At 37.9% G+C, this 24,091-nt stretch overlaps 2 protein-coding genes across 6 annotated transcripts; both read right to left on the bottom strand.

The window, feature by feature from the left end:
* Window positions 1-542: 542 nt before the first annotated feature.
* Window positions 543-7,774, bottom strand: mfsd12a (major facilitator superfamily domain containing 12a). 2 transcript variants are annotated; one of them, XM_084119162.1, is made up of 11 exons: window positions 7,134-7,774; window positions 6,467-6,677; window positions 6,212-6,344; window positions 5,483-5,689; window positions 5,196-5,288; window positions 4,998-5,090; window positions 2,289-2,459; window positions 1,996-2,090; window positions 1,726-1,856; window positions 1,548-1,598; window positions 543-771 (listed from the first exon to the last, which is right to left on the bottom strand). In XM_084119162.1, exons 1-11 carry the CDS (start codon window positions 7,402-7,404, stop codon window positions 695-697), a joined length of 1,533 nt encoding a protein of 510 aa, XP_083975288.1. In that variant the 5' UTR covers window positions 7,405-7,774; the 3' UTR covers window positions 543-694. The 2 variants fall into 2 exon arrangements, with proteins under 2 accessions (XP_083975288.1, XP_083975289.1); XM_084119163.1 differs by lacking the exon at window positions 1,548-1,598 and having other exon boundaries at window positions 7,134-7,550.
* Window positions 7,775-9,191: 1,417 nt separating this feature from the next.
* On the bottom strand, window positions 9,192-22,428 carry csnk1g2a (casein kinase 1, gamma 2a). 4 transcript variants are annotated; one of them, XM_084119164.1, is made up of 9 exons: window positions 21,328-22,428; window positions 21,003-21,237; window positions 20,635-20,720; window positions 19,527-19,611; window positions 19,294-19,442; window positions 19,124-19,207; window positions 17,922-18,023; window positions 17,172-17,278; window positions 9,192-10,540 (listed from the first exon to the last, which is right to left on the bottom strand). In XM_084119164.1, exons 1-9 carry the CDS (start codon window positions 21,490-21,492, stop codon window positions 10,486-10,488), a joined length of 1,068 nt encoding a protein of 355 aa, XP_083975290.1. In that variant the 5' UTR covers window positions 21,493-22,428; the 3' UTR covers window positions 9,192-10,485. The 4 variants fall into 4 exon arrangements, with proteins under 4 accessions (XP_083975290.1, XP_083975291.1, XP_083975292.1 ...); XM_084119165.1 differs by having other exon boundaries at window positions 19,294-19,439; XM_084119166.1 differs by lacking the exon at window positions 17,922-18,023.
* Window positions 22,429-24,091: the final 1,663 nt, after the last annotated feature.

Below are 24,091 nucleotides of genomic sequence, written 5' to 3'. Positions count from 1 at the left end.
CACATCATTGGCTCTCTGATCCCTAACAGCAAAACCCGACATATCTCACATCAGAACATGTGCCTTGAAATGACAACACATGGCTTTATATCCCTGATTTAAAAGACCAATTCTTCCCTTTTTCATGAATTCCCTTATGGAAAAGATAGATGGATTCATTTTAAGTGTTATCTGGAATGATGCACCCATCATAAAATGTGCGCCGTCTTGCATCGGCCTTCATGGCAGGTACATAAATAAATTCCCTTATTGTCATAGGTTTGATTTAAATAACTGAACTAAATTTATAATCATAAATAAAAACAATTCTGAAATAATAAACATGATATAATGTGCATAATAAAAAGTTAGTCCCTTTGTATAAGTGTCAGTATATCAAGTATATTTGTATAGCGTATATATAAAGACTTCTGGGTTAAGTGCGAACTAAGAAATAAAAAACCATGATAGAAAAGATGAGCGATATTAACTAATCACGTCTAAAAATGAACTCGCCACATCCTTGTCTTGTAGTGAACCTGTATTGTAGAAATGTGTCAAGATGTGACCGCTCTAATGACTTAATTAGCAAATATTGTCAGTGTGAAAGATTATTCTGAACCAAAACCTGATTTTAACTCTAACCTTCACCACTGTAAGTGTAAACCAGAACTCTCTGCATCAGAGCTGAAGAATATCTGCGTCTGCTGCGCGTTCAGTCGACTGAAGGCTGTTCAGAGCTCTCGGAGTCCTCTCTATCACTCCCCATAAGACCAGTCACCTCAGGCAGATCTACAAAACCAATACAAACATTAGATATTACATGTAGAAGTGTACAATGTACACCATTGTTCAAAAGATTGGGGTGAATTTAATACTTCTATTCAGCAAGGGCAAATTAAACTGATCAAAATTGACAGTAAAAACATTTATAATGTTACAAAAGGTTTATATTTCAAATGAACGCTGTTCTTTTGAACTTTATTTATCAAAGAATCCGCAAAAAACAAAATGTGATACTGAAGACTGGAGTAATGATGCTGAAAATTCAGCTTTGCCATCACAGGAATAAATTACATTTTAATATACATTACAATAGAAAACAGTTATTTTAAATAGTAATAATATCTCACAATATTACTGTTGATGCTTTATTGATCAAATTAATGCAGCCTTGGTGAACATTACAGACTGCAAAATCCTTAAAAATGAGTAATGAGATAAGTATGGAATCAACCTTTTATTATCTGCAAAAAAAATAAATAATCACTTTTAAAGGGGTCATATCACATTTTTTATTATGAAAAAAAAAATCCACTTATATACTTAACACTTATATGCCTCAAAGCACTTGGTTATCAGAGAAAAACTGTTGGGAATAAATCCGATTTATATGAATTGACATTTCTTACAATCCTTTATCTCAAAAGATCAAGGAAAACAGACCACATGATATGACCCCTTTAATTTAAAGGGGGATGATTGTGGTTTCTGATTGTATTTTGAGGAGAAAGTCATTTAGCTCAGATTCCTAATAGTTATTTCAGATGCTGACATGTGGCCCTCACCCTTAAAGTCTTTGCTGTTTATTGAACTGTTCTCATGATCTCGCTTAGATACTGAAATACAAAAAAATGTGTCAAGTCATGAGGTGAAGATGTTATTGAGTAACACTATTAAAAAGAGGAAGTGTATGCATGAAACAAGTGAGACAGACATAAATTATAGTTTAGTCGAGTTTCTTACAGCGCACAATCTTTATAGGCCAGATAAGGGTCGCGGAGAGGCTCAGTGCTGCTAAAACGGCCACTCCACCAGTGACGATGACCATGATATAGTGGTAATACCACACGCAGGCCGGACAGCATACCATTGTGCTGAATGAGAGAAATCATACACAAACACTTTCAATTAAAAAAATATATTATAATTACATTTAACTCTAAAAATCAAATTAATTCTTTCTTACTCACTTTACATTCTAGCATGCATCGATGCATTCAAATACACACTTACCGGCAGGGGTGTAGCGCCTGAATGATCATGACTCCCAGACCATTAGCCACCTTGTCTGTGAAGCTCATAGCTCCATAAACAAAAGCCCCGCTTTGCTGTCAGGAGGAACAAAATGTTTTAGTTTCCTGCGACTATTTTAACACTTCTGAAACTAGTCCCTTTGAAGCACATGCCTTTTTCACTTCTGCAAAAATCTGCTTTTCTTACTGGTTAAGTTTTGTTACTGTTAAAATTGCTTGAAGTGGTTGCTGTACGTTTTCAGTTCCTCAAGACTGATTGATATCAACACTTACTGTCTGATCTCCTATGAGTTCAGCCGTCATGGCAAGAGACATCACCAGGATGGTGCCAGACCCCACCCCTAGCAGGACCGCTGCCCCGTACACCTTTTCTCCCATGTGTGTGTCCAGCAGCACCCAATAGGAGAACGCCAGAATCAGCAACAGTCCCAAAAAATAGGTCATCTATCAATAAGAAACAAAGAAACTTTAGTATAAATCATTTTGTATCAACTTCCAATACTGTACATGAAATTGTCTAGTGAATTGTTTTTCCTTTTATTAATTTTCAGATGATCCTTTGAAATTTGGATGGGCGAGAACAGTCTAGAGCGAGGTTCTCAACTGTGGGCCTCAAGATGAATTGATATGACTTATAATAAGACAAAACAAGCATTAAATCTACACAAAAACAATTAAACCAAGATTTTGATTCAACCCTTCTATATATTTTTCTTCTTTGAAGAATCAGGGTTCGAATTGTCTTGAAAAACCTGGATATATGTGGTAGCTTCATTTTAAAAGTGTCATTTCCTGACCTGGAAAAGTCATATAAATTAATAACATTTTATAATTCCATAGTCATTTTATATATGTCAAGCTTAAAAATATTTCATCAGGTAAAAATTGTGAGTAAAAAGTAAATAAATAAAAAAATTAAATTTTAAGTAAATAATGAACGACTAGGAGAGTCATGTTAATACATTATAAGAGCAGGATCTATTAAAGATATTCAGCACTGAAAACTTTTAATTATAATTATCTATGTTACTTATCTATAGACATTAAGCCATGTTTTTAAAAGTCATACATACTCTTCAAATTTCACTCAACTCTTCATAAATATCAGGGCTACTGGAATTAATCTGTAGTGTTTTCATTTCCAAATGCTATATATTGTGCCAATTACAACAGCAGTTTATTAAGAATAGAAGGGAAGTATACTAAACTCTGGAATAGCCTGTCTGATAATGTTCGGGGCTCAGACTAAAGACATCTCTTTAGTTTAGCCAAACAAAATGCATCTCATATCCTTGCACTCCAGGGCCCGTATTCATAAAAAATCTTAATGCAAAGAGTAGCTCCTAGTGACAAAATTCTAAGAAAATTCTTAGAAACGTGGGCGTTTACTCTTAAAATTAAATTAAAAATCAAAAGAAAAAAGTAATTCAGAAAGCATCTTAACCCTTAAAAGAGGTCTTGATAGGAGAACGGACGAGGACTTTTAAGAGGCTTAAGAGATTCTTTAGCAGAGGAGAAAATGGCAGAAAGACGAAGAGGGAGAAGAAATGTGTCGCAGACAATGGATGACAGTGAGTTAATAAGACGCTATAGATTAGATCATGCAGGGATCATGTTTGTGACAGATCTTATTAGAGACACGCTAACATCTCAGACACAGCTTAGAAATGCCATAGTGCCAGAAATGAAAGTAATCACTACATTACGATATTTGGCAACTGGGAAAATGCAACAATGCAGCAGTGATGATTTGGGTCTGTCACAACATTCTGTAAGCAGAGTGATCACACAGCACTTTCAGAACCTCTTATTGTGTCGCAGTTCATTTCCTTTCCACTGGGCTTTCCTGGTGCGCACAATCAGGGGGAATGAACCGTTAATGATTTATTATTAACCGCTATAAGCTCCCACGTCTGCTTCTTGCCCCGTGCTGTGACACCCGGCCCGAATCCGGACGGAATTTTCCTTTAAGAATGGCCTTGTGTTCATCCACCAACTGGGCTAACAGTAAACACTGTTCCTCTGTCCAGTTGGGCTTTCTCATCCTTCTTGTTTTTTATTCCATGTTTACTACATTCAAACCACCACTTAAATAGACAGCAATCGGTGTAATTGGAAAGAGTGGAACAATTTTTTCATTCTAAGCCAATCAAATGCCTTGTAGGAAATTAACAGCATGGTAAAAAAAGAAAAAAAAAGAAAAAGGATTTATATACATATATATAATGTGTGTGTGTGTGTGTGTGTGTGTGTGTGTGTGTGTGTGTGTGTGTGTGTGTGTGTGGGAGTAGACCCTATACTTAAAAATCGCTATTTTTTTTTCCTTCTTGGACAATCAACCAATCACAGTCTTCAAAAGATTGTGTCATACATAGCAACGGAGGGCCGCCTCCTCACTAAGATGACAGTTTTTGTCTTTTCCTTGCTCAGAGCTGCTCTCAGATCGGTCCCGAATCGCTCTTAAGCTAAGACTCCTATGTAGAAGTTTTTAAACTAAATTAGGAGTATCCTGAGAGGATTTTTAGAATCTTTAAGAATATGGGCCCAGATGTATATCAGACTATATCAGATCGAATGCACATGACTATCTATTGCTTGAAATGTTATGAACTGCCGCTATGCTAATTATTTTCAATTTGCTTTTCTGTTTCTACCTCAGGATGCCCAAGACAGGAAGTTTTCTAGCACTGATGCAAAATACAGCCAAGGATGCACATCAGGTGTGTATATGATGCTCTATCTGTGTATTTAAATTGGCACACCTCCAACTCAAAGTCTGGGCTCAAATAAAAATTAAACGTTTCCTCACTGGTAATTACAACTTTATGGTGGCATTCATGTGTGCTCAACTCATAAATATGATCACACGTACAGTATATGACACAGCAATACTGACTGGCATTGCTAATCACTTCCAACAATGGGAAGAGTTATTATGGCTTAAATTTCAATCAAAAGACAGAAATGCAAACTCATACTCACACATTTGCCTATTAGCTTGCTGAGAGGTTTCATGATAAATGAGGAAGCAAAGCCACTCAGGAACATGACCAGTGGAATGGTGGCTATGTACTTCTGCAAGACAGAGGGTCAAACAGAGATTACTGTCTATTTTCTTCAATGCTTTTGTTGCTGACGCTAATCTGGGTATAAAGTGAAGTATTACTATAGTTGTCGTACCTTTGGCAGCAGTAGTGTGTAGGTGAGATACATGGAAATATATGTTTGTGACAGGTTCACTATCAGTCTGGTGGACATATAAAGCACAGCCACCTAAATAGAGCAGGGTTTAGAGAAGCTGTTAAAGTCAGTTATAACAGACAGTTACTAAATACTGTTTCCTGAAGATTTCACACCACTGTGATGAAGTGATAACATTGTGTTTCAACCCGCTATTCAGATTATTCACAAAATCTGGGAATTAAATGCCATGCCAGTGAAGAGTAACATGGGTACTGGCTACTAACCTGGTAGAATGATGGCTGTCTCAGCCAATGCTGCCACTGCAGTGGATTAGTGGGAGGGGCCACTGTGGCGTTGTGAAGAAGTGACTGTCGCTCACCAGGACTAGAGCCATCCTCCTCCTGACGGGGACGTGCGCCCTTCTCCCGTGTGCCCAGGTGAAACAGCACGGAGAACAGAGCCCCAATACACACCACTACAAGACTTAGATTCTGTGTGTGAAAAGATATTTCTGCATTAAGCTTGTCAGAGCTGTTTTGTCCAGGCCTACATTTTGTAACCTGCTAGGTAAATGTCAACAGAAGCAAAGGCTGAAAAGACTGGTCCATAAAAATCAGCTGAAAACCATAAACCGTTGATAACATTAATTAAAAACATTTTACTACTCATCTAGAGAAACATCTAAGGGAACTGTTTTGGGTCATCAAACTTTTAGTGAAATTTCCTGTAGCTCAAACAGTAGAGCATGGTGCTAGCAAAGGCAAGGCATTATTTTTGTGCATATTACATTTAAATTGAGTCTCTTTTCTGGTTTTGGTCTTGATTCTTGGTCTTATTGTGCACATACGGGCACACACAATACCTTCAAAAGTTTCATCTACTTTTAGGAATACAGTAGCAAATAGATGTTCACAAAAATTTGGACTTTATAGGGTCTTTAAATTTAGGTGTCTTGTAATGCAGGATTAAATGAGCGAGAGTTCACCTCAGCACAATAAAAGTTCAGCACTCACTCTGAAAACGGGAATGTCAACAGGGCCAAGGTTTTCTGTAATTGTAGGATCATCTCCGTCCTGAGTCTGAAAATGAAACATCAACCAGGCCACTGCATACACTGTGATGTTGGCTATCACCGTAAAGGCATACCTTAGGGATACAACCAAAATACAATAAAATGTTAAGACATCATACCGGTAAGTACAGGCAAAGTCCTTCAAACAAGCAACACAAGAATGTTTGATCATTAGCACAGAGCTGCATGAGTTTACCTGTATGCAGTGAGCTCCACTTTCTCATGCTCGCAAGACACCAGCTCGGGAATGAGGGAGAGATGGGAAATCTGGGTGGCCGCCCATCCAAACTGGAAGATGACGATGAAGGGGGTAAAGTAGGTGAGACTGACCCACTGTGGAGTGTTCGGATCACAGCCCAGGCACTGGTTAAATATAAAGGGGAATGATAGGAGGACGCTGAAGGTCCCTAGGTGGGGTAAAAGACATGGAATAAACCTTAAAGAGACAGTTCACCAACAATAATTGTGTCATCATTTACAAAATATGCAATGACATCTGTTTTTAAAAGTCATACAGCTCTGGAACATCTGGAACAACAATGGTGATGATAACAGTACAACATCTGCATGATTTTTTTCTTTTCCACCTTGAAATGGAAGATGTGATTAATTGTTCAATAAATGTAGGGCGGGACTTGTGGATGGTTGTTGCTATTGCTCTGATCTCACGTGAGTAAATGCCAGTAAACACGTCATCAGAGAACAGATGTAATTGCAAGAGAGATGTAAAGTTATTTTGATCAAAGATTACGAGGGCACATGAATACAAAAAGATAATAATTATCTGTACGGATAATTCATTTACAATAAATAGTGCAATATTCCATAAAAAAAAGAGTTAATTTGATTTCATGGGGACTTACCGACTAAATGCCATGTTTTTCTTTTCCCATACGATCCACAGCCGGGTGTCCTGTCAGACTCATAACCGATTAGTGGAGTACAGACTCCATCCGCTATCTGCCCCACTAACAACAACACGCCCGCATATGTGTTCTGAAAGCCCAGCACTGAGTGATAGAACACCAGCAGGTATGTAAACCACATCGAGGCACACAAGTCGTTGAGAAAATGCCCCACTGAGTAACTCAGCCGACTGACGGCGGGTAAAGAGGAGTCTCTGGAGTCCGGCATGATTAACGCGATACAGTCAATTCCCAGTTGGCTAAAAATGAGTATTTCCGTTTATCCACCTCTGCATATTGTCCTCTCCAGCACCGGCTTCTTCACTGCAGAGAACGAGTCTAGTGTGAAGGTCAAGCCATAACAGTTGTAACTGCAGTTCCTATGGTTTTGGTCAGCTGACTTTGCAAATAAGTCACGATGGACGAGGCGCGAAATAAAACGTCATCATTCTCTTTCATCGACTGAGACTTACACTTACACTTTTAAATGACATATTGGTAAAGATCATATGCAGAATGGTTAATGTTGAATTTATCTGGTGCAAAAGAGCTAACTAGTATAGCATAGCGTCTTGTTATTTTCGATTCGTGTTGTTATCACGTGCGTATTAAGCCACGCCCGCTCTCATTCATCCGGCGTCTGCTTTTTAAAAGGGAGTCCGGTAAAAGTCCCTTTAAGATTTTTTTGTGTGTAATTTTTCTCCTTTTTTTTCACTAAGTCGCGTATCAATATGAAGAATCGCGGCTTTACGCTTATTTTCACAATAACACGTTTCACGCATTTGGGTTTGCTAGTGTTTGAGCAGTTGTCAAATATCACCACCTGCTGTTCGTGCAAAGCACTCTACATATTCCTCCCGTGTTTTTTCCCTTTCCTCTATGTGTGCGCACAAGTTTTGTTGAGTGTATTTCTCTCTCTCACACACACGGTGCCCAAAGCCTCAGGTGGAAAAACTACTGCCGTGACACTGTCCCTTCCTTCAGCCATAAAAATTGACACAAATTGTCTGAAAAAAATCCATGTATTGTTGACCTAAACCTGAATTAAATATATCTAACCAAATGATTAATAACTTAAATGATTGAATATAATTTTTCACTTAAGAGTATTAAGTATTGAATTTCTAAAACAGGCCACGAAGTATGTAAGACTATAGACCAGTCCATTTTTATACCCCTAAAAGGGCAACGTTTCCCCTGAGATGCAAACATTTACAGACAGATTATGAAAAATGCAACAATTAATTGAATTTAAACATAAACGTAATAAGCTAACGCTTAACAAGAATTCTCCTCCAAATATTGTAAATATGTGAAATATAACAACTTATATCTGATGGTGAGTAATTTCCACTACAGGTGGCCATGTTTTGTTTTAAATGCTGCCCGTGAGCTTAACACAGAATGTATGAACAAAGTCACCATATCTAAACATTCACAACAAACACCCATTCAACATGAAACCAAGAAAAGAGGCCTAAACTTTCAAAGCCTCTCAAATGTTTGTATCCCCCAGAGTACAAAAACTTTTTTAGGGTTAAGCCTTATCCAGTAAATCATGAACAACTGGTTGAGAGCCACTGTTTAACACCATATTTAAGAACAGCTCATTCAGGTTTCTTGACAGTCTGTTCTAAAGAGGTTAATGATTGAATAATCACAGGATGTCATAATTGACTAGCTCTGTTGTATCTGCAATGGGAAAAAAGTGTCATTTGGAGGTTTAAAAATATCCTGTTCTAGCACTATATAAACTACAAGGGTGTGCCACCTGCTCTTATGCCATTCTGACAAGGCGTACTCAGTGAATTGTATTACAGTACGCAGGTTAAGCGGTGTTTAAGGCACTTGCCCTGCAGCTACAAATGTGTTCTATGGCACCACAACCCGGTGACTCACTGCAACTGGCTGCGTTTCATCAGGTGATGTTGACTACCGTTGAAATAACCGCAAGGATTGAACACAACCATAAACTCAATGCAGTGATTGTGCACAGACACAACATGTACCATCTAATGAGGCATAGAAGAAAAGCAACATTTAATAGGTATGTAAATCAATACACATCCTCACTCTGATAGGCAACCTCTGTTACTGCGTATAAACCCATAGACTCACGTCTTATTGGAGCTTTGCTATGATACACTTTACAACAGTGAAAAAGAAATCTGAGAAATGCCAACGGACTCCATTAGACTGGCATGGAGCGCACCGTAGAGAACAAACACTCTGAGAGGGCCACGGACACCCTGCCTGGATAGGAATCGTAGAGAGGGACACATTAGTGTTAAATGTTTTACTTGGAAAGGCACAAACTATGATTCCCAGGTAACTTAATCTAACGCGAAAAACAATAAAAGCACAATTTTGACCGAGAGCATCACTTTTGTCCCTTTGGTAGAGACCAGCCTGCTGTATAAAATGATCCCACGTCTGCCTTTATTTCTGTTGCTTCCTGTAAATGTCAATGCCAGAAATGCCAAACGGTTTGCTTTTTCCCCTCAAAAGTGCAATTCACAGAGGAGAGATCCCATGTGTTTCTCTCCATCTCCCACAGTACCTGAGACCAGCCACTGTGCTACAACATCATCATCCACATGGACAGGAAAAAAAAAAAAAGAGTAAGTAAAAAAACAATGAAGAGAAAAAGAAACACTAAGAGTGGTTAAAAAATGTTCACACATTCTACGACATGAGTAAAACTGTTCAACTCAGGGAGAGCAGATCTTCAAAACAACTTTTTAAATTACAAAAACAAAAAGGAAAGACAGAATTTACATTGGTTTCTCTGATTCCTGTGTACGTTTCTCCACATATCAGTCAGCAGTCTTTCCCCACTTATTTTGATCCCATAAAAAAAAACAAAAGAAACAACAACATCATGGAGCACATCATTCACTCATCCAGCCAGTGTGTCAAAGTGAACGGATGTCTGTGTGTCTGGTTGCCTTTTAGTTTTACTCAAATAATGGTTTTGCATGTCATCTAAAATACAAGTTTAAACAGTCCATCTGGTTTGAGTCACATAACATATATCATCTTACTTCTGACCACTAGTCTCTTCTGGTTTCCCACATTGTACAAATATATTTATTTGTTCCACTGAATCGTTTCCTTACAAAGAGTGTCAGAGCCCAGAGTGCTGAGGTGTGTCCTCTGAGCGGATGCCAAAAGTGAGGCAGTGAGTTTCTGTTCTGATGTGGAGCAGAGACAGAAAGGGATGGAGCTCCGTGTTTCAGCTCCCAAGTCCTTTGCTTTTATTTTTTTCTTTAAACGCACCAGTGACTTAACGTTTCGAAGATGTTCCTCCTCACTTGTGTCGCTGGAGCGCTTTCCTCTTCCTCCTCTTGAAAAAACAACAGCACCTGAAATGAGTGATAGAGTTAAAGACAGTTTTGCAATCTCCGCCCTTCATTTCTCAAACTTGTCACACAGTCTAGTCGAGGTTTTGTTAGGCAGAGTTCAAAGCAAATTTGTTAGCAAGAGATCAGACTGCACAATTGTGTGCAGCTACTGTACATGTGACTGGTGCTAATATAACCAAAGCATAAATACATTAATGCTACAACAGTGCATTGACCCATTGAAGCCCATGACAACGTTCTTCCTCTTTTAGATGAACAAGGAATTAACGGGAAAACTGAAAGTGCAATATTTCAAATATAATACATTTTATTATATAAAATGAATGAATCAATAACAAATGTATTTATCAATTTTAAAAAGTATTTGTCCTTTACATGTTTAAAAAAAGTTAAATGTAACAAAACAAATTCATAAATTATTTTTAATATTTAAATTTCTTTCTTTTTTTAAACAAAGCCACATTTAAAAAAGGGGCAGTTCACATGATTATAAATAGAAATTATTATTATTAACATATACTAAGTGGTTAAATCAACAAATAAATTGATTTTTAATATAGATATTCATTCATCAGTTTGAACATTTTGATTAATAAATTGACAATTCCTTTTTTAATTTTAAAGGGGCATTCCAATAAAACTGTAACATTTATAATTTGTCTTTGATCATACACTATAAAATACCATATTATTTAGCATATCATTAACTATTCTCTGAAGCAAGGGAGTCTCAAGAGAAGCTAGGTTATCCTGGTATATTTTTCTGTTGATATGAAAAATCAGGTACATTTAGCAATATAGCAGGTGAATTATGTATATAATGTATATTATGATGAACTATATGCCTTTCTCCACTGGAGTTCTGAGTTGTTCAAAGCATTTGTAAGGATGCTGATTTTCAGAAGGCAGCTTTCTGACTCTGAGATGGTGAACGGGAACATGGTTTGTGTAACGTTAGCAACACATTATTAGCTGTTTGAAAACATAGTCAAGCAAAAGGCTAATCAAATTACCGTTGTCCGACGTTGTAGAGAGCGATACATAAGACGCATTACCATTCTGATACATCGGCTTGTAGATGAGCCTGTATAATTCGTTCTTCCACTTATGAATCAGTTTCTGGTAGCGCTGCACGATTAAATCGCAATTTCCATGTAATCGCACTTAAACCGATTTGGTTTATCGCGATTTTGAAATTGCAAAGGCTGCGATTATTTTTTATGCGCAGCTTGTCATTGATGTACGGCTCTGTAAACGCTGCTCCATCTGAAAGCACTGCGAGTTTGAGTCACTTATAACGTGCATTTGATAAAGCAACACGCGTCAAACAGCTTTCCAAACAACATTTAATAACATGCTTCTACTCCAAACTCACTTCATCACGACAGTTGAGCATCCCTCTGTGAGATGATGTGGCTTCTTACACAGTCGTGTGGTTATTAGTCATGTTTAATCAAAGCGTTTCAATCTTCTATTTATTCAGCTACAGCGATGATGCCCGACAGGAATTTCCTGTAATGCCCGTTTCACACATACTCCGTATGCGGTGCGTGTTGCGGTGCGTATACGGTGCAGGAGCAGCACGCACTATAGTGCTTTCACATATGCTGCGTTTGCAGTGCGTAACTGACCCGCGGCTGTACCACAAACACATACTCACTATTTTTATTTCAAATCCAGAAGTTATCTGCATCTTTTATTGAAAAAAAAAAAGTTTTGTCAGCATTGCGATTCTCTTTGTACACATATACTCACGTATGCATGTTTAAACAATTTAAACAACGTAGGCCTATTATTCCATGCATTACTTCTACTTATATTAAGTTGCTCAAGCAAGTGGTCAAATATTTAACCATGTACTTGTCGCAAACATTTTAAATTAAAACTTAAAATTGACAAAAACAGCCGACTCTCATGCCTTTTCTTTTTCCATTTAAATTTTAATACAATAAATCTTGCATGTCACAAAGAACTTGTTTTTCCACCTCCACGAATGAGACAAGTGCTGTTCATTATGTCACCTCGTTGAGGTAAATTGTAGTTTTTCTTGCTTTACCCCGGTCTTAAAGTAAAAAGATGACTGTGAAAAAAGTAGTCACCGACGTTTCCGCACCGAATCTATTTTTGCTGTGCTGCACGCGCTGAATTAAAGTGACAGCACATGGTTTGTGGTCAAAATGAACCCAAATTGACATGAAAATGTAGTAATTTCATCATAAATGCATTTAATTTAATAAAATGTAGTAATCTCACCATAAATGCATTTAATTAAATACTACTATTTTTCATCTTTTTACTTTAAAGGGTAACTAAACCCTAAACCAACTTTTTTTAGTTAATGATCTGTAAGAATGGGGCTTTATTAGTGCTGTTCATTGATTCGAGTAACTTTTTTGACATTTGGGTATAAAGTGTTTTAATTCTACAATATATGGTGTAAAAATGTCTGAGTGCTGCCCTCTTCAGGTTGAACGGTGGCTACTGCAGTTGAATTTTCCTATTGGATGTTTGCAGTACTGCATGACGTAAGCGGTACTACGTGATGTAATCAGGTTCCAGCTCACCACGCCCTTGGTACGAGCTACCACGCATAGTATTGCATCAGTTAGGATAGCTTCAAGTTAGCGTGGATTTATCTGTATTTATTACAGTGGTCAGGAGGGTACGTAGGTGTAGTGTTGCTGGTTGCAACAGCACTGCTGGACTGCATAGCTTTCCAGCAGACTTGGAAATTAGGCGCCAGTGGTTGCATGCACTTGGCCTGGAAGACCGTGAGTTCCCGCCTAGAGCTCAAGTGTGCAACCTGCATTTTACGCGGGATTGCTTCTCCAACACAATAGAGGTGGAAATGGGATTCTCCACACAGCTCGCGCTGAAAAGCGACGCAGTGCCAAACGCTGCTCCTCCTGCATGGACTCCACCACCGCAGCGTCTTGATGTGAGTGATCATATATATTTTAATCACAATTTATGGTTAGGCTAAAGTTTTAAAATCCGCATTTTGCTGGATTTTTTCACATAGCGGCAAAATATGAACATGCGCGCTATTGACATCAACTCGATAAAACTCATCAGATGCATGTACTTTACGTCGTCTTGCGACCCTGTGAGTCACTCTCCATTTTAGAGTCGGAAAGCAGCTGTCAATTAATCCGTCACTGCGGGTCTCAGGTGCACTGTGAGGGGGGCACATTTTTTTTCTAACTCGTTAGTTTAGATCCTATTTAGATATAAAATGTATGACAAATAAGGGCGTGGTTAACTTTGATTGACAGCTTGATTGACAGCTGATAACGAGCATAGGCTGCGCCAAGGAGAATGACAACATAAGAAGCGCCATTTTTTAATATACAGTTGAAATATAATACTACTGTTTCTGTTTTTTTAAGAGTTTTTCAGGCGAGAATGTAGTTGTTTAAAGCTCAAATCTGTGGTTTATTTATAAAGATTTATGAAAATTTTATCCAAGTTGTGAGATCCAGATGGTCAGCGGACGCTCAACGCTCATGTACCCCGCCTGGAACAGCCTTTCCTCGGCTAGTCGTTCTGATGTTTGCCACCGACTCTGGCGTCTCTGTAGTGGTTAAACATGAGATATAATTCGTCTTGTGTATATCTAACGGGCGATTTTTGGTCTCGTGAACCTATAATTTGTTCCCTGGCCAATCGTTTTGGCTGAGGGGAAGTTTCATAACTTTATAAGCTATTTAACTTTACCGTTGTATGGTTAGACTAGAGCGCTGACTTTGTATGTTTGACTGAATTGTTTGCTTTATTTGTATAGCTTCTTGTACCTTTTACTTATACTTTTATAATGGCTAATATTGATAAAACTGAAATTTAACAAAAAGAGACTGGGTTGAGTTTTGTCATTTTAAATTTTAGTAACGAAGATGATCTGTATTGTTGTTTACTGCAACATCTGTTGTTTAGTACAAATGCACATATTGCCTGGACCATATTAAAATGTTTAATATTTTTATATTATATATTTAAACAAAAAGAGGCAGGTTTGTGTTTTATATTTCGTTTTGTTATAGGCAATATGCAGTGAATATAATCAATACGCGTTGCCTGAACCACATTTGTGTGGCTATAATGTTTAAGATTTCTTTAAATGAAAACGAAAAGAGTTAGTATGGTGTTTTATAACATATTTCGTTGCCTAAAATATACATACAGAGATAACCGGAGTAGCAGAGCAAGCTGAGTGACGCGCGCTGTTCTGTACTTGGAATAACCGGACTCGCGTCCTTTACCCATATATGGATTGGCCAGAAGGTGGGCGGGGTTAGGATTTCCCAAGATTTTCCAAGATGGCGCCGCCCATACCCCCCATAAACGGCTTCAAAACCGTTCTTCAGAAAGTCTATGGGTGACGTCACAGACGCTTTGTCCATATTTTTTACAGTCTATGGTTGTGACGTATTTCCAAGTGAAACTGAATACTGAATAGAGGGCAGGGTTTTACTTTAGCGCTCCTCCTCTCCATCTCTCACTCATAGCAGACTAACGGTTTGAGGGGAGTTGCCACGCCCTTGCGCCATCGCACATGACAGGAAGAGAAAAGAAGTCGTTTCAAGGGGGGAGGGAAGGATAACATATTTGATTAAAGAATATAAGGGCACATGAATTTTTAAAAAATAATGAAGTGCACAGATAAATCATTTGTAATAAACACTACAATATTACATATAAAAATACGAATTGTAAAATTTGATTTCACGGCGACTTTAAGACCGGGGGTAAAGCAAGGAAAACTACAGTTTACCTCAACAAGGCGATCAACGACACTCGTCGCATTTGTGGAGTTGGAAAAACAAGTTATTTGTGACATGCAAGATTTATTGTATACAGATTTAAATTCTGCAAAAGAAAAGGTATGAGTCTGCTGTTTTTGTCAATTTGAAGTTTTAATTTAAAATGTTTGCGATTTTAAGTACCTTACATGGTTAAATATGTTACCACTTGTCTCCAGCAACTTAATATATAAATCTATTTAGAAGTAGCATTGAATAATACGTTGTTTAAATTGTGTTTAAACGTCTATTAAATAGTGTACATGTGTACAAAGAGAATCGCAATGCTGACAAATTTTTTTCAATAAAAGATGCTTCTGGATTTGAAATAAAAATAGTGAGTATGTGTTTGTGGTACAGCCGTGGGTCAGTTAAGCACTGCAAACGCAGCATATGTGAAAGCACTATAGCGCATGTTGCTCCTATACCACATATGCACTGCAACACGCACCACATACGTACTGCACATTTGGCGTGTGTGTGTGAGAGCGCCCTCTGGTGTTCAGATGGAGCAGCATTTACTACCGATATAGCCGCACTGCACGGAGCAGCTGCGCATAAAATAATCGCAGCCTTTGCCAAATCGCGTGCGGTTTCGTTGCGATTAATTGTGCAGCCCTAGTTCAAACACATATGGCTGAATTAAAGCAGTGTTTCCTTGCCATCGTGTAGCATTTACTACAGTAAAGCTGACCGAGTAGATCAGGTAGTGAGTGGAAGCAGGGCTAATAAGCATATTCATGGTTCTGCGAATACTAAATGAAGCAATTCAGTTACATTCAAGCTATTTTAAGGCATAAAAAATCATTTTCACAGGAGAAAATGTTTAAATATGTAATTTTGGTGAGATTTAAAGGATAAAAGTATTGACTACAGGGGGACTTTAAATATTAAAGTCAATGAATTATTAATGCTAATAATAATTAAGTAAATGAGACATTAAAGCATTAGCATGTAGCCTTCAAATATTTAATTAATTAAACATCGTTATAAATGGGTTAGGTGAAAAGTAATATAATGGACAACAAATAAGCACATTACACGTACATTACATACTTGTTACAGAACAAGTGGCAGGTCTGTTAGTCTGCATTTACATTTAATGCACACATCTATTTTGACATATCAGACTTTTTTGTCTCATCTGTTGCTATGGTTATTACTGTCAATCAACACAATATCGGATTCAATCCTGCATTTAAATTGTTGTCCCTCCTGAAACTTTGCAGTGTGTACTTAGCAGCATTAAAAATAAAACTTTCATTCAAACTGTGAATGGGTTATGTACAGATGGTAAATAAAGAGAGCTCCCTCTATAATCAAGAGCTAGACTGATTAATTTCTTAAAATGAATCGTTCTGATTAATTTCTTAAAACGCCTCTTGTTGGTCATTGCGTTCATGTGCTCAACATCGACTACATCGCAAGGTTAGGTACTGCTGCTTACCAGTTGACTTTCACCTCAAACATTTGAGTAGTTAATAACATTAGCTAACTGCAGCAAGGGCCAATATGAGACATCATAATTCAAAATACTTTTCTCACATCAAAACTCAGCATCCCTGCACATAGCATTGCTACTAACGTTAACTGCTTCAGGGAGTGATAAACTCTTCATTATCGGCTAAAGGAAAATACAAGAATTTTTTTAAATATAATTTTCCAGGACAACAACCAGATTTTACAGGACATTTGACATTTTACAGGACTGGAAAATTAAAATTAATTTTCCAGGTTTTCCAGGACGCGTGGGAACCCTAAGGATGTGTATTACGCAAACATGTACTTTTAAAAACAACTGGCAAACTTAACACTCTTTAAATTGTCCTTACTTTGTATCATCGGCCACCTCCACCTCAGCAGGGGCAGTTATAGGGGCGTTAGAGTGTCCCGCCGTAGGATCGTCTGTATTCACTTCTCCATTGGTCGAGCTCATAACCTGAAGATTAATTTAAGGCAGCAGGCAATGTGTTTTCAATATGGTTTGGCAAAGATGAGTAATAACAGAAAAAGCACAGTACACAGGATTTACTGGCCCTGCATATTTAACAGTTCATGTAACTCAGATTGGGGCTATGTAACCCATTAAGGACACTTTTTTTTTTAACAATTAACCTGCTCAAAATCAGGTTGCTTAGCACCAACCAGGACGGTTACGAAGAAAGGGGGGTGGGGGGGTGGAGGGAGTATGTAAAATGAAAGAACCGTGCTTGGTTAGATAATGGAAATAAGCCGAAAATGAATTTAGTTGGAATTCTTATTACACTAACATATTATAAAAGAACAGTTACACCCTGGATAACTGTATGTACACAAGAAAACACCCATTTGTCTAGCTTAACTACTTATATACAATATAAGCAGTATTTTCACACTGAGGTCACTAAATGTGTGTGTCACTAGATAAGTGATGTGTGTTGGATAAGGGCGGAGAGAGGAGAGAAGATCATTTAAGTGTCTACAGCTGGAAGATGGACAGAAGTGTCTCAAGTGAGAGGACAAAAAGAAACAGAAAGACTAGAGAACAGAGAAAGGAAGAGATCGACACCAACAGCATGCAGTACTGCGCAAACACCCAGTACCTGGACAGAGCCCCCCAGCCTATCGGCCGTGAGGTGCGACCCTAGGAGCTCCCTGTTGGTCACGGGAGTGGGCTGGGACTCACTTCCTTTAGGTTCTGGAGACTGGCATGACAGCAATGGGGGAAAGGGGGTGGGAGGGTGGCAAAGGGCATAAGAGATGTTTTTGAAAGGAGGTGAGGGTGTAAAGAAAAAAGAACAGAAAGAGTTTAAAGAGGAACGCCTTCCATGCACAAGCAGACTGCTCTAGCTAACAGGATAGAGGTGGAAATAAAAGTGTGAGTGAAAAAACAAGAGCATGTGACATGCAGAGATGGAGAGGAAAGCTAAGCTCTTATCTTTCACAAACAGCTCATATAAAAATGTATAATGTAACAGATTTAAAGGGACTGTGACCAAGACATGGAAATACCACCACCTAAAAGAATGGCATTCAGCGTTTGAGGAAATGACAGATCTTCAGATTAGCAAAAAACTACTCTGGCTGCAGGAAGTTGTCTAAGGTCGGTTGATGAGTGAAAACAAACATTTACCACATACTGCTGACATGGGTTAAAAGAGTCATGAAACACTGAGATAACATTTCAAAAACTACACTGCATTAAGCAATGTTTTACCAAAAATAACCAAAGAAAAGGAAAAAAATAAATAAACTAGTACTCTGTCCCATTCTTCCTCTTTTACATGAACAACATCAACATTTTACAGCTAAAACTGAAGGTGCAATATTCAAATATAATAAACATCACTTTAGAAAATGAAGAAATCAATAGTAAGTGAAATTTATTTCTTCAAATTGACAAATAAATTTTAAAATAGCTAATGTTTAAAAATAGTTAAATGTAACAAAATAATTAAAAAAACATTTAATGCAAATTTAAAATTTCATTTTTAAAACCAAACCACTAAATGAAAAAAGCGTAGTTTACACATGATTATTAAGAGAAATTATTATTCAAAAAATATTAATAGTGGTTAAATTAACAAATGATATAAATTCATTTAAAATATGGATATTTATTTGTCAGTTTGAACCTTTTTTAATTTTAAAGTGGGATTCCAAGCAATGAAGCTAAAACCTTTATAATAGGTCTTTGATCATACACTATAAAATTTCAAAACAAAGAAAAAAAGAAAGAAAACGGATGTGTATTACACAAACATGTATTTTACATCGCTATCAACAGCATGAGGATGTATCTCACCTGGTTTTTGGTCTGTGGTTGTGCTTTGTCTCTGCTGCTGGGTTGCAGAGGTGTGTCACTAGGCATGGGTCCTATTGGAGTCGGCTGCATAGACATGTATAGGAAACTCAACATCCATGTACTTGCATCATATACCAGCGGTTTATGGCACGACATCCGAACAGACTTACCAGCGGCTTACCGACCCAGTCGTATTCATAGTCAAAGACATAGCCATTTCTGTCAAAGAGGTCTGTAAAGAGCTTTCTCAAGTAGTCATAATCCGGTTTTTCAAAGAAATCCAGTCTCCGCACGTAGCGCAGGTAGGTGGCCATTTCTTCTGTGAGATGAAGTCAAAGTTAAGACAATGCACCGGAGGTGAGAATGCACGAGATATGTGGCCATTTGAAAAGAACTTGCTTACCGGGGAAACTCTCACAGAGCACTTCTATAGGGGTTGCCCTTTTGGTATCTCCAATTTTCTGATAGCGCTCCTTAAGTGTGTCAGCCTTAATGAATAAAATGGGACAGATAAAACAAATATTAGAACATTTTGGGAATAACAAAAATACATTTGTTCAATATATTGCCATCTTTTATACTAATAGTATTAGCAATTAATTTTACAGTCCATCCTGTTCTGCATAAACATACTGCATACTTACAATAACTTGGTAATAATTAGGTACTACACCCCTGAACCTAACTCTAAACCTAACCTTAACCCATGTAGTTATTTTATATTATTCAGTATTTTCTTGGGTAAGTACACTGCAAGTGCACTGTAAGTGCACATACTGTAAAATACAGTGCAACCATAATAGTATTTTGACCAATGAATTTCCATGACCTCTCCTGTCATCCATGATTGAAAAAAGCGTATCCTATAAAGACTACAAAGCTCACAAAGGAAAACTGAGAGCTAAGACTTTCAGAAAAATGTACTTGTATTTTCCATGACAGTGGGAACCATGTACTAGGCTAAATTATGATTAGCATGTGACATTTAACAGGAAGGTCACATCAATTTCAGTCTTTTTCCCCTTTAGACTATAAAACCAGATAAAGATGTAACCAAACACATTGTGATATTTTTTTGGGTCTTCTAAATAGGTCAGCTTATCAAGGCTGTATAGCTATTGGTTATTCTGATGACTTTTCATGATAGTGACAGATAATGGGGCCTGTCACTTTTTCAGACATTAGCTGAGTGAGATAAGACTCTCCGACCAGAAGGATACCATTAAAAAACTGTTACGAGAGTGAGAACTGAACAGAGGGGAAATTCTTACCACAGATTTGTACTTCTTATTAGTACAAAACAGCACAGAACTGATAAAATGCTTTAATCTCTCATATAAACCATAATCTGTGCTTTAAATATTTAAAGAAATGTAACAGAATAAAACAAACCACATTTTCTATAATGGTATCACACGGTCTTAGTTTTTGAAACAAACTCTTAAATCAAAATGTATGAAGGCAGCAAACATTTCTTTCACTCCACTACCAATACAAAGGTACTACAATACCTTTAAGCCTTGCCATGGCAGACTGCCCCGTAGAAAGTACATAAACATATGACCCAGCGCCTCCAAATCGTCCCGTCTGCTTTGCTCTACAAGAAAAAGACATGCAAAAAATTATGAAACTGCTAGGTACACTGGAATCTGTCTTCAGTCAGACAAAGAGTCTTAATTCACTGAGCAAATTTTTTTTTTTCTGCATTTAGCATAAGAATCAATACAAATCTAAGTTTTGTGGCTGAGCAAGCAGATTTGTGTCACTTACAGCTAAGCTAGGTTTTAAGACATACTTTAGTCTTTATCCCCCCATGTAATTCTAATAACTCTTCCTAAGCCCTGACAGAGCGAATCTTTCCCATGTCTGCGGGTCTTACCCTTCCCCAGGTGTGTGTTGATGCTCATGTAGCGAGCTGTCCCTGTTAAGCTCTTGTGCTCCCTGTAAGGGATGTGTTTTTTGGTCTCAGGGTCGATGTATTCTTTGGCAAGCCCAAAGTCGATGATGTGGATTGTATGTTGCCTCTTGGTCCCCGGCCGGCCCACCAAGAAGTTCTCAGGCTTAACATCCCTGTAGATCAGACTTCTTGTGTGCACATATTCCATCCGTGTGATCTATAATAGAGATAGAAGTCGCGTTAAAAGAATAAATCTATTAGTTTAAACATCTTTCTTTCTCTCTCATGAGTAAACGATTACACGGACCAGCTGAATTGCGATCATGAGGACGGTCTTTAGGGAAAAGGTTCTGTCACAAAGGTCAAACAGGTCCTCCAGACTGGGGCCCAGCAGCTCCAGCACCATGGCATTGTATTTCCCACAAGGCCCAAAGTAGTACACCTGAGGAACACCCTCTGAACACACACACATATATAGGCAGTTAGAAAACAAATCCACAGAGTTCAGTAATATAAATACAAACTGGCAATTTAGCAGCTTTAACTTCAATGGTAAGAATTAATAAGATTACGTAAAGACAGGGAACAATAATCTTTTGTTATGTGGTGTTCGGCACTCATATTGAGGTACACTACATTTGTGTGTATAATAGACATTATGGAGCAACAGATAAAAGGTACGGACTCTCAAATCTATTAGGCGATATGTTTAACTGGAACATGGAGAATATCGCAATTCTTTTTATACGCGTTTCATTATCACCGAACCTAAAGGCATAGGGATACATTCACAACCTGATTGGTATTGCCTATTTTGAGACAAAATGCTGTGTGCTGGGCTAAATGCGCTCGTTGTATTGTGCGTAGCCTGCATATGATAGTATTTTGACCAGCTGAGAACTCGTGAAGAGCTTATAAAATGTGTAAAGGAGTCAAAACAGCGTTGGGAAACCCTCCGTCACACACACAAATGAAGATCTGCTGCGAGTGCAAGGAGACATCTCCTCTGTCTCGCCACTATGACGAGAAAATACATGCTTGAGCATTCTGTCCTTTTAAGAGTCTCATCTTCCTGTTTTTGGTTTGTCTACATGTCTTTGGTCCGTGTTCATATATTATTCGAACCGCACCAGAGTTTGTTCAGAAGCAGACCGAGACCCATCTTTTCACCGGTCTCGGCCCGCTCGTTTAGGAGCATACCAGGGTTCAGATGGCAGCGTTCACACTTATTCAAATGAACCGCACTAACAGAGCAAACGCACCAGGGTTCATTTTAATCGAGCCAAACATGCCAAGTATGAACACAACACACCCTAAAAAGACCACACTGGTACACTAGTTTCCTGCACACTTTTTTGTGTCACGACTACAGTATGACTATGTTAAAACAATATATTTCAATAACACCTTTAATTTAAACCTCAGAAGCAGAAACACTAGCCGCTTTCCGACCAAGTAGTTACAGGAACTTAGTTCTAGGAACTGTCCACTTCTAAACAGTTCTAAGAACTACTCTCCCCCCAACTCGGTTTTGCTGTTTGCGTTCGCACTGGCCAAGTGGCCATAGGAACTGGTAGGAGGGGTAAAGGAGTGACGCAAGCACGGTGACTTTTATTTTGACAGCGCGACGGACCTTTATTTTGGCGGCGCTGAGAACGCCAGAGCAAACAATGCTCGCATTCTCTGTGTTTATTAGTTAGCGATCTGTCTAACAGTACTGTTTAATATGTTATTAGATAGAAGTGTTATAGAAAGTAGACAGTATATGAAAAAAAGGTTATTAGCCTATGCCATGTGGTTGATGTCCAGTGTTGCTAGCTGGGCAGATAAACATAATCATGTTTGACTTGGTCCCCTCAAAGTTGCGTTGGTTTTTCTCTTCAGCATAAAGGTTTAGAGACCCATCTATCACTGTTTTCCATGTTTGTATAGTTAGTTTATGGAGTAAATATATAGGCTATAATCTGTGTGTTTACCATTCTAGCTGTTTTAAAAATGGCGGGTGCTGGTGTTCCGCGTGCGTTCGGCCAATCAGCGTACACTAACGTCACGGGTAGTTCCTATAGTGCTGGTTTAGACCCTACTATGAAGTAGGACCTAAATTAGTTCCTCCAAATGGAGTTCCTAGAACTAAAATCGTTCCTAGTCCCTGTGGTGCGAACACGCCGACATCCGGGTACTTTAGCCAATAGTTCTAGGAACTGTGAAAAGGTTCCTCCGGTCGGAAAGCGGCTACTGACATAGTTGTGGAGTTTGATTCATTTAAGCTAATCAGTTCTTTCATATTGTCCATTTCAATAAATAAGTGGAACAAATAATTTATCATCACTCAATATTCACATGAAGTCTCCATGTGAATGTTTTCAGGCATTAAAATGTTTTAGTAAAAAAAGAAGCAGCTAAATTTAAATAGAAAATACTTCTTAAATCTAAAACTTTATATAATATAATATATAGAATGTCTATATCTAGTTTACAACAATGGCTGTTTGGTCAAAACAATGGTTCCAAAAAACACCTCTTTAAGCCAAATATTTAATTCTTTGGACCAAATTCATAATTCAGATCAGAAGTTACTCAAAATTCCTGGGACACATCTGAGTCAAAAAGGATATTGCGCTTTTGCTGTAGCAGCGCCTAAACTTTGGAACAGTTTGCCTAAACATATTAGAGACACTGCTACTGTACAGGATTTTAAAGTACAACTTTAAAAAACACATCTGTTTTCAATAGCTTTTAATCAGTCACAAAAAAAAAAAAGCACTTTACGTTTCGAGCACTTTATCAGGGATGGATGCGCTTTGATGGATTTCCAAAAACAAAAACCCATTGACTCTCACTATAAAGCTTGGAAGAGCCATGACATTTTTTTAATATAACTCTAATATAATTTAATATAATTCTAAGAAGAATGTCATATACACCTAGGATTGCTTCAAGGTGAGTACATCATGGGCTACTATTCATTTTTGGGTGAACTATCTCTTTAATGCTGGGAACAGAGATCAACAGTAGTGAGAGACGCAACGCTTCAACCAGCGAGCCTAGGGTTTATCTGATCTGAGCAAAAA

The sequence above is a fragment of the Abramis brama genome (genome assembly GCF_963993115.1).
Source record: "Abramis brama genome assembly, chromosome: 7".
In the NCBI taxonomy this organism is placed as follows: Eukaryota; Metazoa; Chordata; class Actinopteri; order Cypriniformes; family Leuciscidae; genus Abramis; species Abramis brama.
Note: the sequence above shows the minus strand (reverse complement) of the source record. Positions and strands in the feature narration are given on the sequence as shown.